Here is a 21791-nt window from a genome sequence, read left to right as displayed (position 1 = left end):
TGGCATACAAATGTGGAACAGTCTGTATTTGGACACTCTTAAAGCATGGCGACGGGTTTCCGGTGTGTCAGAGAGGCGATTGAATGGAGGTCCAAGTGAATGGAGGAGACCTGTAGTGTGCTGTGCGCAGAGGGAATCGGCGATATGCAATTTGTTTGTTTGCTCAGTTTTGCTCATGGAGAGCAAGGAGTTGGAGGAAGAAAGTCTAAATCTGCTTTTTGAAGCACATTCTCCTTCAGTTCAGTCAGCTAAATTCACCAGCGCTCCCATCTGTATTGATCAGGGCTGCTTAATGAAGTTCCCAAGCATAAACGAGGGCCTAATTCTGATTTAGTGGAGATAATGAGTCTCTCCCGATGTGATTATCTGCATGCGGCGGGGGGAGAGGGGGGAGCGAGAAACAGTCAATGTGTTAAGGAAAATCTCCCGAAAAATGCCTTGGCTCTTTTCTGCTGAAATATTGAATTTGCCTGGTATGAAATTATTTTAATGTCACTTCCCCTCCGTCCCTCCCCCACTGAACGCCTTGTGGGAAAAGCCTTTCCTTTCATAATCATATAATAATACTTGCATTTGATAGAGCGCCTGATCACATCGTTGAGATGTTTCAAAGCTCCTCACAGAATATACTGTAAAGTGAATTTCCTATTAAGAAATCAAAATACGCAGTCTCTACAGTTTACAGTATATCCTGTGAAGCACTTTGAGACGTCCCAACAACATGATAAAGCATTATATCAAATGCAAGGATTATTAATTATTATCTCTTGATAATCATTTGATAAATTCTCCATTCTTGTTCTAAATCAGTACCCCCCCCACCCACACACACACACACAGATAACAACACATACACATACACACAGATAACAACACATACACACACAGATAACAACACACACACAGATAACAACACACATACACAGATAACAACACACATACACAGATAACACCATCACCTCCCTATCCATCTGTACATTGAACAGAGGTTAGAGTTGGAGAGAGTCCTTTGGGTATTGCCAGAGACACATTTTGAAGCTTGAAAGGCATTCTGTCTGTCAGAGCTGCTTTTGTCCCTCTCTGTGAACTCCGTGAGCTACTTTAGCCACTGGTTGTGGAAACCTGCTAACACAAGCGGCTGTAGAACTTTCCCCCAAAGTGACAATGTCGAGGCTATCACTCTAGTAAAGTACTGGGAGGAGGGGGGTTTCTTTGTCAGAAGTGCCATCAGTCGGGTGAGATGCTAAACTGAAGTCCCGTCCGTCTGTTCAGTTGCACATTAAAGATCTCATGTCCTACTAGAACTGAGAAGGGAGTTTCTCCTGGTGTCCTGACAACAATCTCCTAAATACAATCCGTCGCTCACTTCATTGCTGTTTGGTGGCTGTTTGCCGGGTTCGCCCACAAAATACACAGCCACTCAGCTCCACAGTTAAAAATCCCATGAAGTGGTTAGAGATCCGGATGATGAGATGAGGCGCTGCATCAAATGCAAGGATTAGTCTCGTTGGAATAAAAAGGACAAGCCACGAGGCTTGACGGTGCTTTCCTATGAAGAGCTTTGAGGTGATCCAATGTGATGAGAAGCACTTTAAGAATGCAGGTGGTCTTCTTTCTACATTTAATTAGGAATTCAAAGGAAACTTTGTGAACTGTTTAATGCCATTTCTGTAAGACAGCTCATTAGCTGATTAGCTTGGCGCTGCAAAGTTTTACTGCTCACTTTTCATCACCTTAACATGGCCAGATGTCAATTTTCCAGGTTTTATTGACTCTGTTCTTAGTTGGGGTTTCAGGACTACTTTATTTACAGTTTAAATCGATAACATTATCAACCTCAACAACAACGACTTGCATTTATATAGCACCCCTCACGCAGGGTAGCGGCCCAGAGTGCTTGCACGATGCCGAGCTGGGGGAGGTGACCGTCGATACGGTCAAAGAGAAAGGTCTTCAGGTGCGACCTGAAGATGGGGAAGGAAGAGGTAAGGCGGAGCGTTGCAGTATTTGCTGGGATGCCTTTTGAGACGTCCTCATGATGTGAATGGCACTGTATCAAACTGTATCTTTAAGCGCTCTGAGACGCTACTCTGAGTGGAGAACGCTATCTAAGTGCAAGTTGTTGTTGTATCATTATTGTACAGTTTTGACATAGCAAACGCCATGGAGGTTCCAACTGATCTCCAAAGCTTTCCTTACAGAAAACAAGGACCAGAAGGTTTCGACCCTTGGCTTTATATAATCCTTAATCCTTACATATTGATACAGCGCCTTTCACGTCAACAGGATGTCCCAAAGTGCAGTGACTGTGTGTGTTTTTTTTCCTTCAAAATATGGGATTAATTGACCATTGTGTCATTTAAATAAGGAACAAACCAGAATAGACCATTTGAGCCTGGGAAGTAGATTAGAATGCTATTGACTTGGCAGTGCCTTCTTCCTCTCGCCGATTGAAGCAAGTTAAAGGCATCAATCCATGCAGTGTAATCTAGATTATTTTCTTGTGTATGACACTCGAATTCAAATGCAGAGCGCATGCCTTTTGTGTTTCTGATTCAGAAAGGTAATTTTATCCTTACTCTTCCTACTTACATTAACCTACAGATTGCCTGCGTTCGCCTACAAAACTATACAGTCTTTACTCTTTTCAGTAAAATCGTATAAAAAGTGCTTTGAGACATTTCGACGCAGCAATAATGTGCTTTATCAAATGCAAGGATTATTATTTTAACATTATTAACTCTCCTAATATAATAAAATAATAAATAGTCCTTACATTAGATTTAGCGCCTTTCACGTCCTGAGCACAACCCTGACCTCAGCTGATGGCTGTGTCCATGTGTGAGGCAACGGGGGTGACTCTGAACCTGAGTCAGAAGGTTGTGGGTTCAAGCCCCAGGTCTCGGGACTTGGAACTCACATACTCCATATGACGCTCCAATTCAGTGCTTGGGGGAGGTCACTGGTTTGTCGAAGATGCCGTCCTTCTGATGAGACTTGAAGACCAAATTCTTGTCTGACTGTGTCTGTGTGTGTGTACGTGTGTGTGTATTTGTGTGTGTGTGTGAGAGAGAGAGAGAAATGGTGATGGATAGTGTCAGTCACTTGAAATGTTCATTTGGATCTTTTCACCGTAGCCGACAAGTGATTTCCTCTCGTCCTCTGGGTTCCTTTCAGTAAAGGCGTTCGTTTGCCAGGAATCCTGTGTAACACTGGGCACCGTGCCTGTAAACCTCTCTCTCTCTCTCTCTCTCTCCTTGGGAAACGTACTCGACACAGCAACATCGTAGGGAGACTGAACTTGATCAGGGACATCTCTGAGGCACCAGTGTTAGACTGGCAACCAGAGCTGTGTGCCACGACGTGTTGTGTTTGTAAACACGGCGTGACAGCCAAATCGATTTGGCGGGTTCGAAAACAAGTGCGCCACGACCGTTCTTTTTTTATATATATATATATTTATATATATATTAAAAAAACACAAGAGCTTTTCAGTTTGTAATTACATCTGAATGTCTGCGAGCGAGTTTTTTTCTTCTGAATGACTTTTTTTACAAGCTGAAGCATTTCCTGGTTGGGGGAGTTGGGAGACGCAGGGGTGTGGGTGAGGGGGAGTTAGGGAGGGGGTAAGTGGTGGGCGGAGGGGGATTGGGGTTCATAGTGAGTGGCGATCATGTTTCTGCTGGAGTCGATCCAGCAAAACTTGACGATGCTCTTTAAGTGCCAAAATATGTAGGGAGAATAACAAGATGCGGCATTCTCCGCAACAATGAACCCGCCAGGGAATTACTCATGAAAAGGAAAGTCCTTAAATGAATAATACGAAAAATCTTATGCCTACAGAACGCAGTGATTACACTTTACGGTATTTCACCCACAAAATATACGGTCAATTCACTTTACAGTGTATTCTGTGAAGTGCTTTGAGACATCTTGGAGACGTGATAAGGTGCTATAATCAAATGCAAGGATTATTAATTTAATAATTGATTTATTTAAATATATATATAGCCCTTTGTAGGAAACAGAGATTTCAAAGGACTCAAAGTAGCATAAAAATAATTGTTATCGCCCTGTAAATTGTTTGTTCCTTATCTACAGCCTGTTCACATTTTCTCCAGGAACTTAATGAGAATTGTTTTCTCTCTCTTTCTCTCTTTCTTTCTGCTTTGCTGAAGTTAATTCATTTTCAGTTTGAATTGCACGAATATCCCCCTCACTGTCCAGAGCCGCAGTAACCTTCATCATATGTATCAGAACATGTGGGGCCACTAATAACTGCAAATCGTTAGGCAAAGCATTAGGCAACTTCCCTTACACCACATGCCTCTGTTTACCTAGCAGTAAGTAGGAACCCGGTGGTTAGTTGATTGGCGGATCGCTTTCCGGGAGTAATAACCCCTTCAAAAAAATGTGGTCATTTAATTCATGACTGTTTGTGGGGCTCTGCTGCGCGCAATTTGCTGCCACGTTTTGCCCACGAAATGTACGGTCACTTCACTCTACAGTGTATTCTGTGAAGCGCTTTGAGATGTGGTAAGGCACTATACGTGATAAGACGTGATAAGGCGCCAGGGCGAAACCTTGGGCAAGTTTCCTTACTCCACACAGAGCCTAATAATAATCCCTCCAAAAAAACAATAATAAATTGGTCATTTTCAATCCATGACTGTTTGTGGGACACTGCGGTGCGCAATTGGCTGCCGCGTTCGCCCACAAATATACAGTCAATTCATTTTACAGTATATTCTGTGAAGCGCTTTGGGACGTCCTCCCGACGTGAAAAGCGCTATATCAAATGCAAGGGTTATTATTATTATTATTATTATTCAACGCCCACAAACAGGCTGAGTCAGAGGTGGGATGCTACAAACCGAGCGGTTGATAAAGCAAGAACTTGACTAAAATGATGCAGCTGTTTGCAGTTGTTTTGTAATAAAGCAGGCTGCAAACATTGAGCAGCATTCGGTGTGCAGATTAGGGTTTTGCTTGCAACAGTAGCCAGTATAAAGCTGGCACTGTTGACTTTCAGTAACAGTTTTATCCCAATTCCCTCGGTGAAGTTAGCAAACATTAAAACGTCTGCTTTCCCTTTACCCCAGCGGATCCTGAAGTGTTAGTGTAGGTTTGATGTGCATCTCATCACCAGTGGAAAGCCTGTGCTCTGACAAAAATGGCCCTATTTAATCATCGTCAGCTTTATGTATTGCTTCACGTTTCCAATGCACTCCATATGCAGATTGCTCAGCAGAGGCAGGTTTGGGAGTAGCTCAGTGCTTCAGGCATGTGATTGCTTCGTCCCGATCAAGTCACAGACGCCGAACCTAACTGTGTCTTAGCTCTGTATGGATCCACTGGCTCAATCAGTTGTCGGAGGTGCCGACCTTCGGATGAGACGTTAAACCGAGGTCCCTTCTGCCTGTTCAGGTGGACGTTAAAGATTCCATGGGGCTACTTGAAAATAGAAGGGAGTTTCTCTCTCCTGGTGTCCTGGCCAACAATCCCCTCAGGTAAAATTGGTCATTAACTTCATGGTTGTTTGTGGAGGGAGTTGCTGTGCGCAACTTGGCTGCCATGTTCCTACAGAATACACAAGTCATTGGCACTTCACAGTAAAATCCTGCGCTCCGAAGAGTATGCGATGGTGAGGGTGGGTGTTCTGGAAGGATGTGATCAGATGGACCAAAGTCTCATAGTGCTGTATAGTGGTGGAGGTTGGTTGGAGGCTCAGCAAGGGGAGGAGGAAATAACCATTGACGCAGTTGTAGAAGTAGATTTTAAGGTGAGACTTAAAGACAGGAGAGATGTAGCAACGTGGATGGAGAGAGATGCTGAGCGGAAATCACTGTGGGGTTGGGGGCAAGGGCATACAATAACGAGCAAATACAAATAAAATAGCCAGAAGGAGAAGCTTTGTAAAGTGAGACAGAACTCAACGCAGGAGGAGGAGGAGGAGGTGGTGAAAGAGAGTGAGAAAGACAGCAGATTGTGGAAGAACTGTTTAGACCTAAAAAAAGCACAGCTGTAATGGGAGTCAAAGGGTTTGCTCATTGCCAGATCTTATTGACAGGCTAATCTACTCATAGGAAAGATGCCAGGGTCATTCACGCCTGGGCTGGGTGTGAAAAGGTTTGGGTATTTCTCTCTGTTACTTCCAGTTAGTTTTGGCTAAGGTAACACTAGAGCAAAGGAGACATCCAGCTAGCTGTGTGGTGTTTCTCAACAGCCTGTAAGACAGAACGCCACGCCTTTCTGTAGGCTTGATAACTTTGTTGTGCAAGAGGTTTTTTTTTCAGATTTACTGTAGTAATAATAATAATCCTTGCATTTCATATAGTGCCTTATCACGCCTTTGAGACGTCTCAAAGCACTTCACAGAATATACTGTAAAGTAAATTGACTTTCTATTTGTATATAGTAATAATAGTGTATAGCAATAATAGTAGTAATAATAGGAATAATAATAACCTATTTCGCCCACAAAATACACAGTCAATCCCCTCTGTAAATACATTCTGTAAATATATATATATTCACTTCACAGTATATTCTGTGAAGGGATTTGAGACATCTCAACAACACGATAAGGCGCTGGATCAAATGCAAGGATTATTATTAATAGTAGTAATAATACTGTAGTGATAAGGTTTGGTACAGAGCCCCATCACGTTGGTGAGACCTCTCAAAGCGCTTCGCGAGATTCTCACCAGAGGTTTTGCAAACCGGCACGAGAAACCAGCGCTGAGTGAAGGTCGGCGGTGATGATGAGGCAGCAGTAAACTCACTGGGAAAGACCCGAGAGGCAGACTCTGGGCTGGGTTGGTATCTGCCTCCGAGTGCAATCTACCTTTGTGGAGACCGATGGGATGGGAACATGTGGAGCGACTGATTGCCAAGCTCCAGAGCGAATGAGGCACGTGACGAGGAGATAAAAGGGCATTAAACGCCTGGCTCTACCATTCTCCACAGTCCCCTGCAGTTGTAGGTTGGACAATGCCATTAGCATGATTTCAGCTCCAGTTCAATAATAATCCTTGCACTTGATATAGCGCCATATCATGTCTTTGAGACGTCTCAAAGCGCTTCATAAAATTGACTGTAAATTTTTGTGTGCCAAATTTGGCAGCCAATTGCGCACAGCATTGTCTCACAAAAAGTCATGAATTGAGTGACCAAATTATTATTTTTTTGAAGGGATTATTACCCCCCAGAAAGGCGATCCACCAATCGACTAACAACCAGATTCGTACTTACTGCTAGGTAAACAGAGGCGTGTGCAGTAAAGACACTTGCATAAGGTTTTTTCCTGCCTGCGAATTGAACCCAGTCCTCTTGCATGCGAGGCGAGTGCTCTAACCACTGCGCTACAAGATTCCACTAATGCAGCTCTTGCCGATCAAAACAGCAACAACTTGAATTTATGCAGAGCTCTCCATGCAGGATAATGCCTTAGAGAGCCGCAGAGTGGCATCATTGGACTCAATTGAGCAAAGGAGGAGGGGGAGATGGCCGATGGCGCCAGTCAAAGAGGTAGCTCTTAAGTCTGACTAAGGTTGCATTAGCACAAGAGTGTGAAATCAGAGGGTGGGAATTTCTTGACTTTCCAATCAGCCGTAATTGAATGGCTGTAATTGACAATATGCTTGCTCCTCTACCCTCCACCCACTCCCTCCTCCACATCGTCACCCTCCTCCACTCCTCTCCCCTTCCTCTCCCCAAGCAACCTCAACCCCCCCACACACACCACTCCCCCACCCCACATCCGACAATTCAAGTGGCATCTGCGTTGTGGAGAGGACTAATCAATCAGTGACTGGTGTGATGGCTGGCAGTGACCAGAGCCAGCTGTTCAGGAGGATGTGTTGCTTCCTGGTTTGGTAACTCAAGGACAGGAAGCTCTGTTGCGACTTTTTTGTAAACACTTTAAGACAAGGCCCCAAAATTCCACCCGCTATTAGCCTGTGTGAGTTGTGTAGACCCATATGGCATGGAAACAGTCCACTGGCCCAACTAGTCCCTTTTGAACTTTCAGATGGGGGTCAGATGGATGTCTGACACATGTGGAATTCCATCACCATGCTTAATCCATCACCGTGCCTTCAGCTCCCCTCTCGACTCTCTACCCCCTCCTCGCTCCCTCCCTTCCCTCCCCTCACCCTGACCATTTCCCCCCTGCTCGGGTCCCGACCCAACTGTCCAGCGCCTTGGGACGTCCTCCCGACGTGAAAGGCGCTCTATAAATGAAACCTTGTTATTGTTGTTGTTGTTAATAGTATCCAATCCAGACTGAGCATTCCATGCATCCCATCTACACATGGAATTCCCATTTTTTGAGTGGAATGCATACTCTCTCCCAGGATGGATGCACCTGCTCTACCTAATTCTGGAGAGTTTTAGGCGCAGGTTGGCAAGAGCCAAGGCTTGGGGCCCCCCACCAAAGTGCCGACTGGAATTTGCATTTGATACAGCGCCCCATCGTGTCAGGAGGACATCTCAAAGCGATTTTACTGTGAAGTGGAGTGACAGCAAGTTTGCGCACAGCGACGTCCCACAAACCGCCGTGAAGCGAGTGATGTCTTTTGTTTAGTTCGGGGGGTGGGTGGTGGGCGGGTTGTGGGGAGGGGGAGTGAGGCAGAGGATCGCTGGCCGGGGCAAGGAGAGTGAGGAGCATTGTGTGTTACGACCAGATTGGGTGCAGTGTGTGAATGCTACCACTGCAGTGCAAAAGCTTGTGATGAATGCAAATTCACCATACATCAGCATTGTCAGTACTTTGCAATTGTTCTGTACAAGTCAATGGGGATTTTGCCAGGAGTGTCCACGATTGAACACAAATAAAGGAATGTGATTTATTTTTTCCTGCTCCCGCTCCCCGCCCCTCCCCCTCACTTTCTCATAACACCAGGAAATGCTGTTAAGCTGGCACAGTAAATGGGGCTTGGTTTGTACAACAATAGGAGTTGACACTAAAACACTATTTATCCTCGTTGTAAGGCCGGCAGAAAAGGTAGCAATGATATTACAGAGCTCACTCCAGCAAAGCTTTCAGCACTGGGCGGGTCTGACTGCAAACACGAGTCTTTCATTTTATTTCCCCTCTTATCTTTTTGTCGGCATTAAACTGGACAGCTTTACGTCCAGGCTGCTTTGTGACCCTTCCCTTTCTTCCATCAATCCAACCTCCGCCCACCCACCCCCTCTGCCTTGTCTCAGACCTTCTAATCACCTGCGCAACGAAAAGCTTAGCAACAATAACTTGCATTTATATAGTGCCCTTCACTCAGGGTAGAGTCCCAGAGCGTTCGACAGTGGTAGAATGCGACGCTGAGCCAGCTGGCGGGGGGAGGTGACCATAGGCACGGTCGAACAGGAAGGCCTTCAGGCATGACCTAAAGATGGGGAAGGAAGGGGCAAGGCGGAGGGATAGATAAAGAGTGTTCCAGGGTTTCGGGGCTTAGTGGCTGAAAACCTGGCCACTGATGGTGGAAAGGAGAGCACGAGGGGATGTGCAGGAGGCAAAACCTATTCCTGGGATTTGGGTGGTGGAGAATGCAGGAAATATGTTCAAAGTGTGTCAAATTGAAATATGTTCATGGTTCTGGTGATGTTCACACAGGCTCTAAACATTGTCTGACACAGGCGCCTTTGGATACTTTAGAGGCCATGTTTATGAAAAATAATAATCCTCACATTCGATACAGCTTCTTTCACGTTGGGAGGACATCTCGAAGCGCTGCAAAGGATTTATTGCAAACTGTAGTCACTGTGTGTTTATCAAGCAATCGCACCAGTTTGTGCTCAGCAATGCCCCACAAACAGCCATGAAGTGGTAATAAAGGGAATCAAGTTTCGATACGGAACTGGCTTTGCTCGAAGGGGTGGTGGGGGAATCCTCTGTCCCACTGTCAGCTAGTTTCATCACACGCCACCTCTGTTAATATTTCTTTATTGATGAATGATGATAATAATCCTTGAGTCCGATATAATACAATAATAATCCTTGCATTTGAGATAGCGCCTTATCACATCCTTGAGACGTCTCAAAGCGCTTCACAGAATGTACTGTAAAGTGAATTGACCGGGTATTTTGTGGGCGAAACGAGGCAGCTAATTGCGCATGGCATATAGTGCTCTTAACATGTCGTTGAGACGTCTCATAGAGCGCTGCACAGAAGATTTTTACCGGGAAGAGGTGTGAGGCTATTATTTTTACAGTGGTGGTGCCGGTGGATTGTGTGCGTTTTTTATTTATTTATTTATTTATTTATTGATGCGATGTGCAGGTGAAAAGGCTATGTCTCTCTTTCTCTAACAAGCCCGAGAGCGAGCCCGGCTGCCATCACTGTATTCCTTTCTGCAGGGGGAAACATTGCACGGAGCAGGCAGAGAGATGCATGGGACCCAGTAGACTTGAAAACGTCTGCCAGTTCACTGGTGTTGGATGGCCTTGTTAGTGAGGTTTTTTCACCAGAGGGTTTAGGGGTGGATAGCTGGCTAGTCTCTGGTGGGACCGGCCAGCAACTTACATGAAGTGACCGTTGCAGGCACTGCTGGAGGCAGACAGTGGCAATGGGGAGGGAGGGAAGGAGAGGTAATAGGGGAAGGGGGGAGTCCCTGATGGCCGGAATGATTGGACGCCCTGAGGGAGGCTGTGGAAAACTCAGGAAGTGAACTTGATCCACCTCGGGAGCAGAAGAGCAGAATCACACAGAGACATTTGACCTCGCTGTGGTTCCACAGCAGGGCAGGTTACATTCCAGTTTTGTCCACCAAACAACAAAAAGAAACTCTCCTTTTTTGCTCGGAATAATTTCAGACCAGCGAAACGCGAAAAGCAAGGGCAGAGACAAGTCATTTTACAGGCAGACGGGTGCGAGGGGATGGGGGGGAGGGAAGGGGGAAAGAATCTGCATAATTAAGCATTCGAGGCTGCTAATGGGGAATTTCACATGCATAGTGACTGGGCAAGGGCATAGTTATGGATATAGCATTAGATATTAAACGTGTGCTGAGTTGCTGGGTGTCCGCTGAGAACAGGCTAATTGTAGCAGGAGTAGCCAGCTTTCACTGTCGTTCTGGGACAAAGGTCAGGGAAGAAAAATTGTAAGCAGCTTTTAACCGTTTCTTGTCCCCTTCAGCAAAAAAATAGACAGTGTCGGAGAAGGAAGAGAACTCGGTCTGTGACTGTGAAGATCTCTTGCTGCGCAAATGTCGGAATGGACTTCAGGGGTGGGTGGGTGGGGGTTGAATTGGGGCGATTGGCGTGTGATTCTGATAGAACAAAAATCCCTTTCCTTGCCGCTTAACCTTGATTTTTTTTAATTGTCAGGCGGGTCACTTGTATCTGGTAAGGGTAATTTTAGGCTGGTAGTAATAATAATAATAATGATAATCTTTGCAATTAGCTGGGACACCGGGAGAGGAAACTGCCTCATCTTTTCGAATAGTACGATGAGATATTTTAACATCCAGCTGAACAGGCAGACAGGACCTCGGTTTAACATCTCGTCTGAGAGATAACCTGCAAGGACAGTACTGGAGTGTATGCGTTGTCGAGATGCCGCCTTATGGATGGAATGTTAAACTCTTGTTGGACATTGCTGTGCGCAAGTTAGCTGTCATGCTCAACCGCAAAACACACAGTCACTGCGCTTTACAGTAAAATCCTGTAAAGCTCGTTGAGACGTCTCGTCAATGTGATAAGCCGATACAAGGATTATTAAGATTATTATTCAGTTCCTTCTATTTTTTGTCACAAAAGAATGTAATTGCAACACAATATTAAATTACGTTTGTAGAAGCGCCTTTCACGTCGGGAGACGTCCCCAAAGGCATTGAATTGGAGCAGTTTTGATGCTTCGGAAAACAAGGTATGAGTTTAGTAATAATTAATAATAATAATAATCCTTGCATTTGATTAGGCGCCTTATCACGTAGTCGAGACGTCTCAAAGCGCTTTCACAGAATATATTGTAAAGTTCATTGGCTTTGTGTTTTGTAGGCAAAATGCGGCAAACAATTCCACACAGCAGTGTCACACAAAACAATGTGGAGTTTTTTTGGTGGGGGGGGTTATTACCCCCAGAAAGCGATCCGCCAATTGACTAACAACCAGGTTTCTATCTACTGCTAGGTAAACAGAGGTGTGTGGAGTAAGGAAACTGGCCTCAGGTTTGCCCCCCGCCTGGGAATCGAAACCCATGTCCTCTTGCTTGTGAGGCGAGAGCACTAACCACTACGCTACAGGACTCCACAATTCAATTCAAACTAATTATTAGTCAATTACTCAGGTAATTGATCATTATGCATCTTTGCATATCTCACCTTAGTGAGTTAATCACTTGGTATTATTTCAAACATTATTTCAAGGTATGACACATTGGATAATAATAAAGATCCTCGCTTTTTGATATAGGAGAACGTTTCAAAGAGCCACAACCAATTTGCACACAGCAATGTCCCCGAACAGCCATGAAGTGAATGGCCAATTTTATTTATTTGGGGATTGCTGACCAGGACAAAGGGAGAGAAACTCCCTTTTCTTTTCAAGTAGTGCCGTAGAATCTTATAAGGACCACCCGAATGAGCAGGCGGGACCTTGTTTACTGTCTCACCCGAAGGACTGCGTCTCCGACAGTGCCCAGCACTGCATCGGAGCACCAATCTGCAATGTGCAAATTGCAACTCAGAAGGATTCACTCTAAAGTGTAGTGACTATATATTTTGCAGGTAGATATATTGCAGTAGATAGGAACCTGGTTCAGACCGTTTGAACGAATTGAGGGGGCTGGAGCCAAACAGGGAAATTGTATTAAAGATCTACCTCTTTTAAATAATAATAATCCTTGCGTTTGATACAGCGCCTTATCACATCTTTGAGATGACTCAAAGCGCTTCACAGAATCTACATAAAGTGAATTGACTGTGTATTTTTGTGGCGAAACACTCACACAATATACAGATAAAAAGATAATTTTATCACGGTCAAGGAAAACCCTTTCAGAATTTGCAGAATTTTCAGAACTCTCTAAGATGAGATATACACAGATGTGTAAATGATCAATTACCGGAGTAATTGACTAATAATCACTAATAACTTATTTCAATGGGGGCTTGAACCTACAACCTTCTGCCTCAGAGGCAGGCAGTGAGAGTGTTATTGAGTGAGCCAAGTTGACGAGCCAGAGCCTCATTAGAGCTGGAGTAAGGAATCGTGCTTTTGTCTTTGTACTTTGGGGCAGTATGTGGGAGAGCGAGTGTCGGGGAAGATTTGTAAACGCTCTGAGCCTTGCAGCGTATTTCTGTCTTTATATATATACAGTATATATATTTTTTAAAAAACTGACAGACTAATGCTGAACAGCTAGTACTGTCAAGGAAAACAAAATATAGTCTGTGTATTCTCTGACAGTGGGATCTGTGTAATGTTAGCGCTGTCAGATTTTCAGACTGAAGAATTCCTGAGTGTTTTGAGGTGGGGAAGGAGCTTGTATGAATTTAAAGATCCGACGCAGACGAGCAAGGGAGCGCTCTGTTGCGACACGGTCTCGTCTCGCCTCCGAACGGCGGACTTTGTGGGTAAAAAAAAAGAAATCGCAAACGCATCCTTTTTTATTTTAAAATCAGCGTTCTAATGGATTCCCCCTAATCGCTGCTGGCTGAGCAGAGTAGAGCAGTACGGCTCATTCCAGGCGTCGGAAAATCTTGTATCCAAACATTTTGACATGTTTTGACTAGGAAACATAGCATAATAAACAGCGGATCAGACAGCTGAGGTATTTGCCACGAGATTCGCTCCGCGCTCTGAAAGTCCAGCGAGTTCTGATGAATTATTTCCTGGGTAATTCCTTCTTGGTGGTAAAATGGTATTAAAAATCTGCCTTCATTTAAATCTTTTTAATACGCTCAAATCCCTTTCAGAATTTGAACACTTATTGCAATGATTTCCATTCTTAACTTCCTCAATATCAGTAAGAAGTATTTATTGCCCACGAAAAATATACGGTCAATTCACTTTACAGTATATTCTGTGAAGCGCTTTGAGACGTCTCAAACACATGATAATGTGCTGTATCAAATGTAAGGATTATTATAAGAGCCAGCCAGCCACAGATTTTTAAGCCTTTATTCGTAACCTGATCCAAAGAACAGCAAGCGCTAAAATTAGCAAATTTATTTTCACTATTAAATGTCAATGACCATGATGGCTCAGGTGGGAGAACATTCAAATGAAAATCCAATGATTTGTTCCATCCCATGTCGTGACAATTGTGCAGTTATCAAGGATTATGAATGTTTTTGATGGGGACTAATAAAGAGAGATGACTTGCGCTGACAGCAGAGTCAGTAACAAGGGCACAGATTGAAGATGATCACCAGTGTTATAGGCACAATAATTCTCGCATTTGATATCGAGACATCTCAAAGCTTTTCGCAGGATTTACTATCATGTCTGTGTATTTGTGGGTGAATCGCGTTCCACCACTGTTAAGCGCTCTTGAGACTCTACCCTGAGTGGAGGGCGCTATTTAAGTGCAAGTTGTTGTTGTTGTTGTTGAATGCAGCAGTCAACTTGCACACAGCAATGCCCCTGCAAACAGCCATCAAGCGAGTGACTGATTTTTGGGGGTCAGTCAGGTGTCTGACACATGCGGGAACCCATCACCAGGTTTAAGAGCATCCAAACCAAACAGAAGATACCACGCATCCCACCTACACCTGGAGATTCCAGAGACTAATTTTATTTGGGGGATTGTTGGCCAGACATTGGGAGAAACTCCTTTTTCTTTTCGAGGAGCACCACAGGACGGATTTTAACGTCCACCTGGACAGGCAGACAGACGGGACCTCAATTTAACGTCTCCCTCGAGGTGGGAGACTTGAACCCACAACCTTCTGACTTGGAGACGAGAGTGTCTCCTGACTGAGCTGGCCTGACAGATTAAAAGGATGCATTCTCCCATCACCTTTTCCAATCCATCTCTGCCATCTACACCACAGCCCTTCCTCCTGTCCTCTTCCTGACTTCTTCATCTTATCTTAGGGCGAGGCGAGCGTACTACCTACTACACTACAGCACTCCACAAACGGGTGTTTATTAATCTGGTAAAAATCTGTACTGCCATAACAAAGGAAGAAGGCAATGCTTTTTTTACTATTCACAGCTTTCATTTTGAATATTACTGTCCCCTTTCTCTCCCCCCACCATCCCCACACGAAAGCTGGTTTGCGTTGATAAGAAATGCTGAGTAGATTTAATTTATGATAGGTTTGAAAAGCAGCACGTTTTAAGAGTGACAGTAAAAGTCAAGGCCTGTGCCTGTTCCATTTGCAATTGATGGTTAGAATTGATGTGGAGTCCCGTAGAGTAGTGGTTAGCAATTGCCTTGGAAAAGAGAAAACACAGGTTTGGTTCCCAGTCAGGGCGAAACATTAGGAAGTCCTGCAGCATATTGGATAGAGCACTCGCCTCGCAAAGGAGAGGAGCTGGGTTCGATTCCCGAGCAGGGCGAAACCTTAGGCAAGTTTCTTGTTTATCTTGCAGTAAGTAGGAACCCGATTGTTCCCACTTATCTCTTCAAAATAAATAAAATAATAATAATAATTTGGTCACTCAATCCATGACTGTTTGTGAGACACTGCTGTGGGCAATTGGCTGCCGTGTTTCACCCACAAAATACTCAGTCAATCCACTTTATATCCTGTATATAATATGAAGGACTTTGAGACGGCTCGAAGACGTGATAAGGCGCTGTATCAAATGCAAGGATTATTATTATTAGAAAAGCAGCAGTAATCGCTAGCTGCAGAGGTTTCGGAACAGGCAGGGTGAGCAGCGAGAGAAAGACGTGGCAGTGGTTACATAAACTGGATGTGAACAGGGAGGAGGGAGTGGCGGAGGGAGAGTTGGGTGGTGGGGGGGAGGCAGGTCACCAATCAACACTTAACTGCTGTCTGCAGCAATCTTTGATGCGCTGTATTAACAGGATCGCCCTGTGAAATCATCAGATGCAACACAATCATTAGACACGTCGAAATGGACTGTTTGTTGTTTTAATTCTCGGTGGCTTTAAGGGAAGTGGGCGAGGAGTCCGTACGTTCACAGTATACCTCCCACCCCCACCCCATTCCCTGTCCCACCCCTCACTCATTTACTGCACGTTCTACGTATTTACTGCAACTAAATTGGAGCTCTTCGTTACATTTGAACAAAAGTCGAATGACAATACATGACCCATGTTGTCTCTGGTAATTGGTTTAACCCACTGAAGCGCCTGTTTTCACCCCCCACCCCCCGCAGTTAAAGGTGGACGTTAAACATCCCACTATTCAAACACAGAAGAGAGTTTCTCACAATGTCCTGGCCCAACAGTTCCCCCAAATAATGTTTGTGGGACATTGGCTCTGTTTTCACCTGCAAAAGGCAGTCATTACACTTTACATTGTATCCGGTGAAGCCCTTTGAAGCATCCTCGGACGTGAAAGACTTTGTACCAAATGCAAGGGTTATTATTACTGTAATTGAACCGGCAGCTGGGTTAATGCATTGATTTAAGACACTTAACATAATACTAATCTTTACATTTGATATATTGCTCTATGTCGTTGAGATATCTCAAAACGCTTCACAGGATTTACTCTACTTTTAAGCGATTATTACCCTCAAAAGGATCTGGGTTCCTACTTACTGCTGAATAAACATAGGTTTGTGAAGAAAGGAAACTTGCCTAAGATTTCACCCTGCCCGGGAATCGAGTGTATAAGTGTAGTGACTAAGTGTATTAAGTGTAGATGAATGTGGAAGCAGCCTTTTGTAGCAGCAAGGTCCGACAGACAGACAGGAGGTGACTGGAGAACTAATCTCTGCAGAATAAAGATGTAATGAAAGGAGCACGAAAAAAGAGCAGGGAAATGGGATTAGATAAGTCCAGCGGGGGAGCTAATATAGCAGAGGCATGATGGGAAGAATGGCCTCCTGAGGTGCCGCCGTTTCAATGATTCTCTGACTGTGATATCTGTTGCACGTGAGTTTTTGAGGGGCTAAGCTTTCTCCGACACAGGGTGCCTAATCTTGCTGGTACTGTGTAAAACCCGGAGCAGATCAGACTGCGAAAAATACACACTGGCTTTCAGGGCTTACCCTAATGCTTGCATTTCTACTCATTCTTTGCGTTCGTTTTGCCTGGGGGAAAGAAAAGAAGATGTTAGCATTTCCTGATTGAATACTATCATAATGTGTGTGTGTGTATTTATGTGTGTATGTATGTGTTGTGTATTTGTGTCTGTATGTGTGTATGTTTGTGTGTGTGAATTCATGGGTATATAAATGCAAGTTGGTGTTTTTATGTATGTATGTGTGTATGTGCATATGTGTGTGTGTGTCTGTGTATAATTATGTGTTTGTGCGTATGTATGTTTATGTGTGTATATATGTGTATGTTGTGCGTGTGTATTTTTGTGTAGGTATATATGTGAGTGAGTATTTTGGTGTGTGTATGTATGTGTGCGTGTTTATATGCATGTATCTGTGTGTAGGAATATGCGTGTATGTATATGTGTGCAAGTACTGCACTATCGTTTCTGTAGGTGATTTGGCGGGGGAGGTGGGTGTTGAATCCACTTGTATCACTGATCCTCTGGCTCATACACTCCGTACACAAGCTGACACGAAAGAGCCATTTCAGAATACGAACCCTCCCATCTCCCCATGATAGCAATAAGCTGTCTCTGAAATGTGTCCTGCTGGTAATCCATTCCACCTGTTGTCTTTACTCAATGTAAAGAAATACTTTCTGGTTCCCATCCTCCAGAATGCCACAAGCATTGTGTTTGGTAACAGTTGAAAACATAATGCCTGAGGACTTTTTTTTCTCTCTCCCACCCTCAGCCTCCACCACCACAGTAATTGGAGGCAAAGTGACATTTTTCTGTGGACTTGGTACGGGTAAAATAGATTTTTTTTTTTAAAAATGCTCACATTTAAGTAAAGAAAAACAGAAGTCGCTGGTTAGCACTCAGCAGGTCAGGCAGCATCTATGGAGAAAGGAAAGTGAGTCAACGTTTCGGGTCCACAACCCTTCATCAGAATATTTAAGTGGTTGAATTATTCTTATCAATTCTTATTGCAATAAATGACTGCTTCCAGAATAGTTTGACCTCTCTGTTTTTTTGTGAGTCAGTCTGGCTCAGTCAGCAGCATTCTGGCCTCCTCCTCATCCCCCGAGTCCTCCACTCCACCCTCGGCAGCCGTGCCTTCAGCCACTATGCCCCGAGGCTCTGGAACTCCCTTCCTCACTCCCTTCGCCTCGCTCCCTCCCTTCCTATTTTCAGGTCTCTGCTGAAGACCTTTCTTTTCAACCGCGCCTTTGGTCACCTTCCTCCCCCTCCCCCTGGTCCTGGAATCCGTTGCTGTGAAGTGCTCTGAGACGCCGTCCGGCGTGGAAGGCGCTATATAAATCCAAGTTATTGTTGTTGTTGTGTCAAAAGGTTGTGGGTTCAAGCCCCCACGTCGAGACTGAATGCACACAGACAGGCTAACACTCCAATGCAATGTGGGGGGAGAGGGGAGTGCTGCATTGTTTGAGGTACTGTCCTTCGTTAAACCGAAGTCCCATCTGTGCTGTTCAAAAATCCCATGGCACTACTCGAAAAGAGAAGGGAGTTTTTCCCTGTGTTCTGGGCAACAAATCCCCCCAATAAAATAGGCCATTCACTTCACCATGTAAAATGTAAGGTTTATTATCATTATTATTGTACGTGCTTTGTGAATTCCCTACCCCCTGTACACACAGACACACACACACACTCACACATGTAACACAAACACGCACACATTCTGTTGAGAAGAGAAGTTTATCCACAGGGGGTTGTGAGCGGTGCTGGTAAAGAGAAAACCACGTGGCAATGATTTAGCGTAACGATGTGATAGGTTCTATATTAAGTGTAAAGAGTATTATATTAAGTGCCACAAACCAAAGCATTTACCTGGCTTCCGGACAAGTATATTAGTAACAATAATCCTCGAATTTGGGTGTAGTGCCCTTCACCCTCTCCGAGACACAGCCCCACGTGAAGGTTCCTATATAAATGCAAGTTGTTGTTTTTCATTTCAGGAGGTTGTCTACTGTATGGGATATTGATGCATTTCTCTTTGTCCCTGTTTGTTTTAACCAGAGGAAGGGCTGAATCACGAGTGCAAGCTGTGTAACCAGACCTTCGATTCGCCAGCCAAACTACAGTGCCACCTGATAGAGCATAGCTTCGAAGGCATGGGAGGCACCTTCAAGTGCCCAGTCTGCTTCACAGGTGAGGCTTCCCAGCGTCCGGTTCAACGTGTTTGAGTTCCAGCCAGGATCCCCTGGCATCCTATCATCGAACGGATTTATTTCAAGATCTTCACACTTGTCTTCAAATCAAGCTCTGGCCCCTCCCTACCTCTCCGACCTGCTTACACCCAACCTACAACCCGTTACCTCTGCTCGACTGGCTCTGGCCTCCTGCATATCCCTCATGCCCTCCGTTCCACCATTGGTGGCTGCGCTTTCAGCCACTAAGCCCCAAAACTCTTCCTCTATCCCTCCGCCTTGCCCCTTCATTCCCCAACTTCAGGTCACACCTGAAGATCTTATTTGACAGTGCTAACGGTCACCTCCCCCCTCCCCTCCCTTCAGAGTCGTGCTCCGCCACTGTCAAGCACTCTGGGATGTTACCCTGCGTGATGGGCGCTACATAAATACAAGTTGTTTGCTTTAACTTGTCAAGAGTGAAAATCTGCCCTGAATATGGCCTTTGTAATTGTTCTTCTGTATGAATTGATCATCTGCCCACTTTGCATGACTTGGGTTGTCCTGCGGGCTGTCATCTCTGCAGCCAGCGCTGGTATTTCGAGATAATAACAATAATCACAACATTATTTGGTTATAGCAACTTTCACATAGAGAGAACGTCTTAACTGTTCTTCCAAGGAGAGCTTTGAGCTCTCCTTGAAGGACTTTATGGAATCCTGTAGCTTAGTGGTTAGAGCACTCGCCTTCCAAGCAAAAGGACCGGGGTTGGATTTCTGGGCAGGGCGAAATTTTAGGCAAGTTTCCTTACTCCACAGCCTCTGTTTACCTAGCAGTAAATAGGAACCTGGTTGTTAGTCGATTGGCAGATCGTTTTTCCAGGGGTGAAAAATACTAACAATAATTTGGTCACTCAATCCAAGACAGTTTCTGGGGCACTGCTGTGCCCAATTGCCTGCTGCATTTTGCCCACAAAATATACAGTTAATTCACTTTACTATATATTCTGTGAAGCGCTTTGAGATGTCTCGAAGACGTGATAAGGTGCTACATCAATGCAAGGATTTTTATTCTTATGAAGTGCTCCCATTGCTACCAACTGAGCCAGGCTAATGCTAATACTAAAAACGATCCTTTCCATTTGATATCGCACCAAGTCACATTGTCGAAACGTCATCTCAAAGTACTTCAGATGATTTTACAATAGAGTGGCTGACTGTGTATTTTGTAGATGAAAGCAGCTGGCAGTTTGAGAACAGCAACGTCCCCCAAACAGCCATAAAGTGAATGCCCAATTTTACCTGGAGGATTGTTGGCTAGGACACCGGGAGAAACTCCCTTCTCTTTTCTGATAGTGCATATGAGATCTTTAACGTCCACCAGATCAGACAGATGGGATCTTCATTGAGTGCCTTCTCTAAAGGATGATGTCTACAGCAATGGGGCTGGGACTGTATGACCTCATAGTCCCTGATGTGGAGCTTAAAGCCATGATCTCTGACTCTTAAGGCGAGAGTGCAGAATACATTGACTCACCAATTTTATACTAGTACTAACCCAACTCCTGTCAATAATAATAATAATCTTTGCGCCTTATAGCGCCGTATCACGTCGTTGAGACGTCTCAAAGCGCTTCACAGAATATACTGTAAAGTGAATTGACTGTATACTTTGCAGGCTTAAGTTGACTCCAGTAGTCTGCTCAGTCATCCAGTCTAGGTGGACACACTAAAACAGTTCTGGGGGGAACAATGCATTGTTGGAGGTGCCATCCTTTGGATGAAACATTAAACTGAGGCCCCATCTTTGCCCGTTCAGCAGGTTGTTAAAGAACCTGTGGCACTATTGGAAAAGAAAAGGGATTTTCTCTCCCGGTCTATTGGCCAATGAACCCCTCCTAAATGAAATTGGTCATTCACTTCATGGCTGATTGTGGGTCGTTGCTGTGTGCAATTTGGCTGCTGTGTTTGCTCACAAAGTGTGCAGTCGCTGCTCAGCGTAATCTCCTGTGAGGCGCTTTGAGAAGTCTCGACGGGCTGATAAGGCGCTGTATCAGAATGCAAAGATTATTGTATTTTTGTGTTGTTAGTTAGTTATTTGGGAGAAGCGGTCGAAGGGTGTGTGGTGCTCTGTCATGTTTAGCAGGTCTAATGACGGAGTACGGACTTGGATTCTAGGCCAGAGAGCAGCGCACATCACTCACAGAGGGGAAAAAAAATCCCCACCCCCTCCCCTCCAACTCAAACAATGCCTGTGGCGTACGCAGCTTAATTATTAATGGCTTGTCTCTCTGGTAAACTTCCCTTCAGTTTTGAGGTCTTGTTTGTATTCATTAAAATTGAAAACATTCCTATTGTAGCCACTCCATTAGTCATTGCTCAGGCTGCACTAAGACTGAACCGTGCCAAGAGGGATTCTGCCTCAGGTCTCCTCCTGCACTCCCTGCCTGGAGCTTACTTACTCCAGCCTCATCCCATCTCCCCTTCTCCCCGGCCAGGCTCCTTCCTT

General features: G+C 44.7%; 1 protein-coding gene across 4 annotated transcripts in view; it reads left to right on the top strand.

Annotated features, from left to right (window-relative positions):
• Nucleotides 1-21791, top strand: part of LOC103179744 (zinc finger protein 521) — a 241460-nt gene that overhangs the window by 182446 nt on the left and 37223 nt on the right. For all 4 annotated transcript variants that reach the window (XM_042346859.1, XM_042346858.1, XM_042346860.1 and 1 more), the window contains one exon: nt 19174-19305. In XM_042346859.1, coding sequence (XP_042202793.1) covers nt 19174-19305 — 132 coding nt within the window. The remainder of the gene's footprint in view (nt 1-19173; nt 19306-21791) is intronic.

Source organism: Callorhinchus milii, unplaced genomic scaffold, assembly GCF_018977255.1.
Source record: "Callorhinchus milii isolate IMCB2004 unplaced genomic scaffold, IMCB_Cmil_1.0 Scaffold2, whole genome shotgun sequence".
NCBI lineage: Eukaryota > Metazoa > Chordata > Chondrichthyes > Chimaeriformes > Callorhinchidae > Callorhinchus > Callorhinchus milii.
Note: the sequence above shows the minus strand (reverse complement) of the source record. Positions and strands in the feature narration are given on the sequence as shown.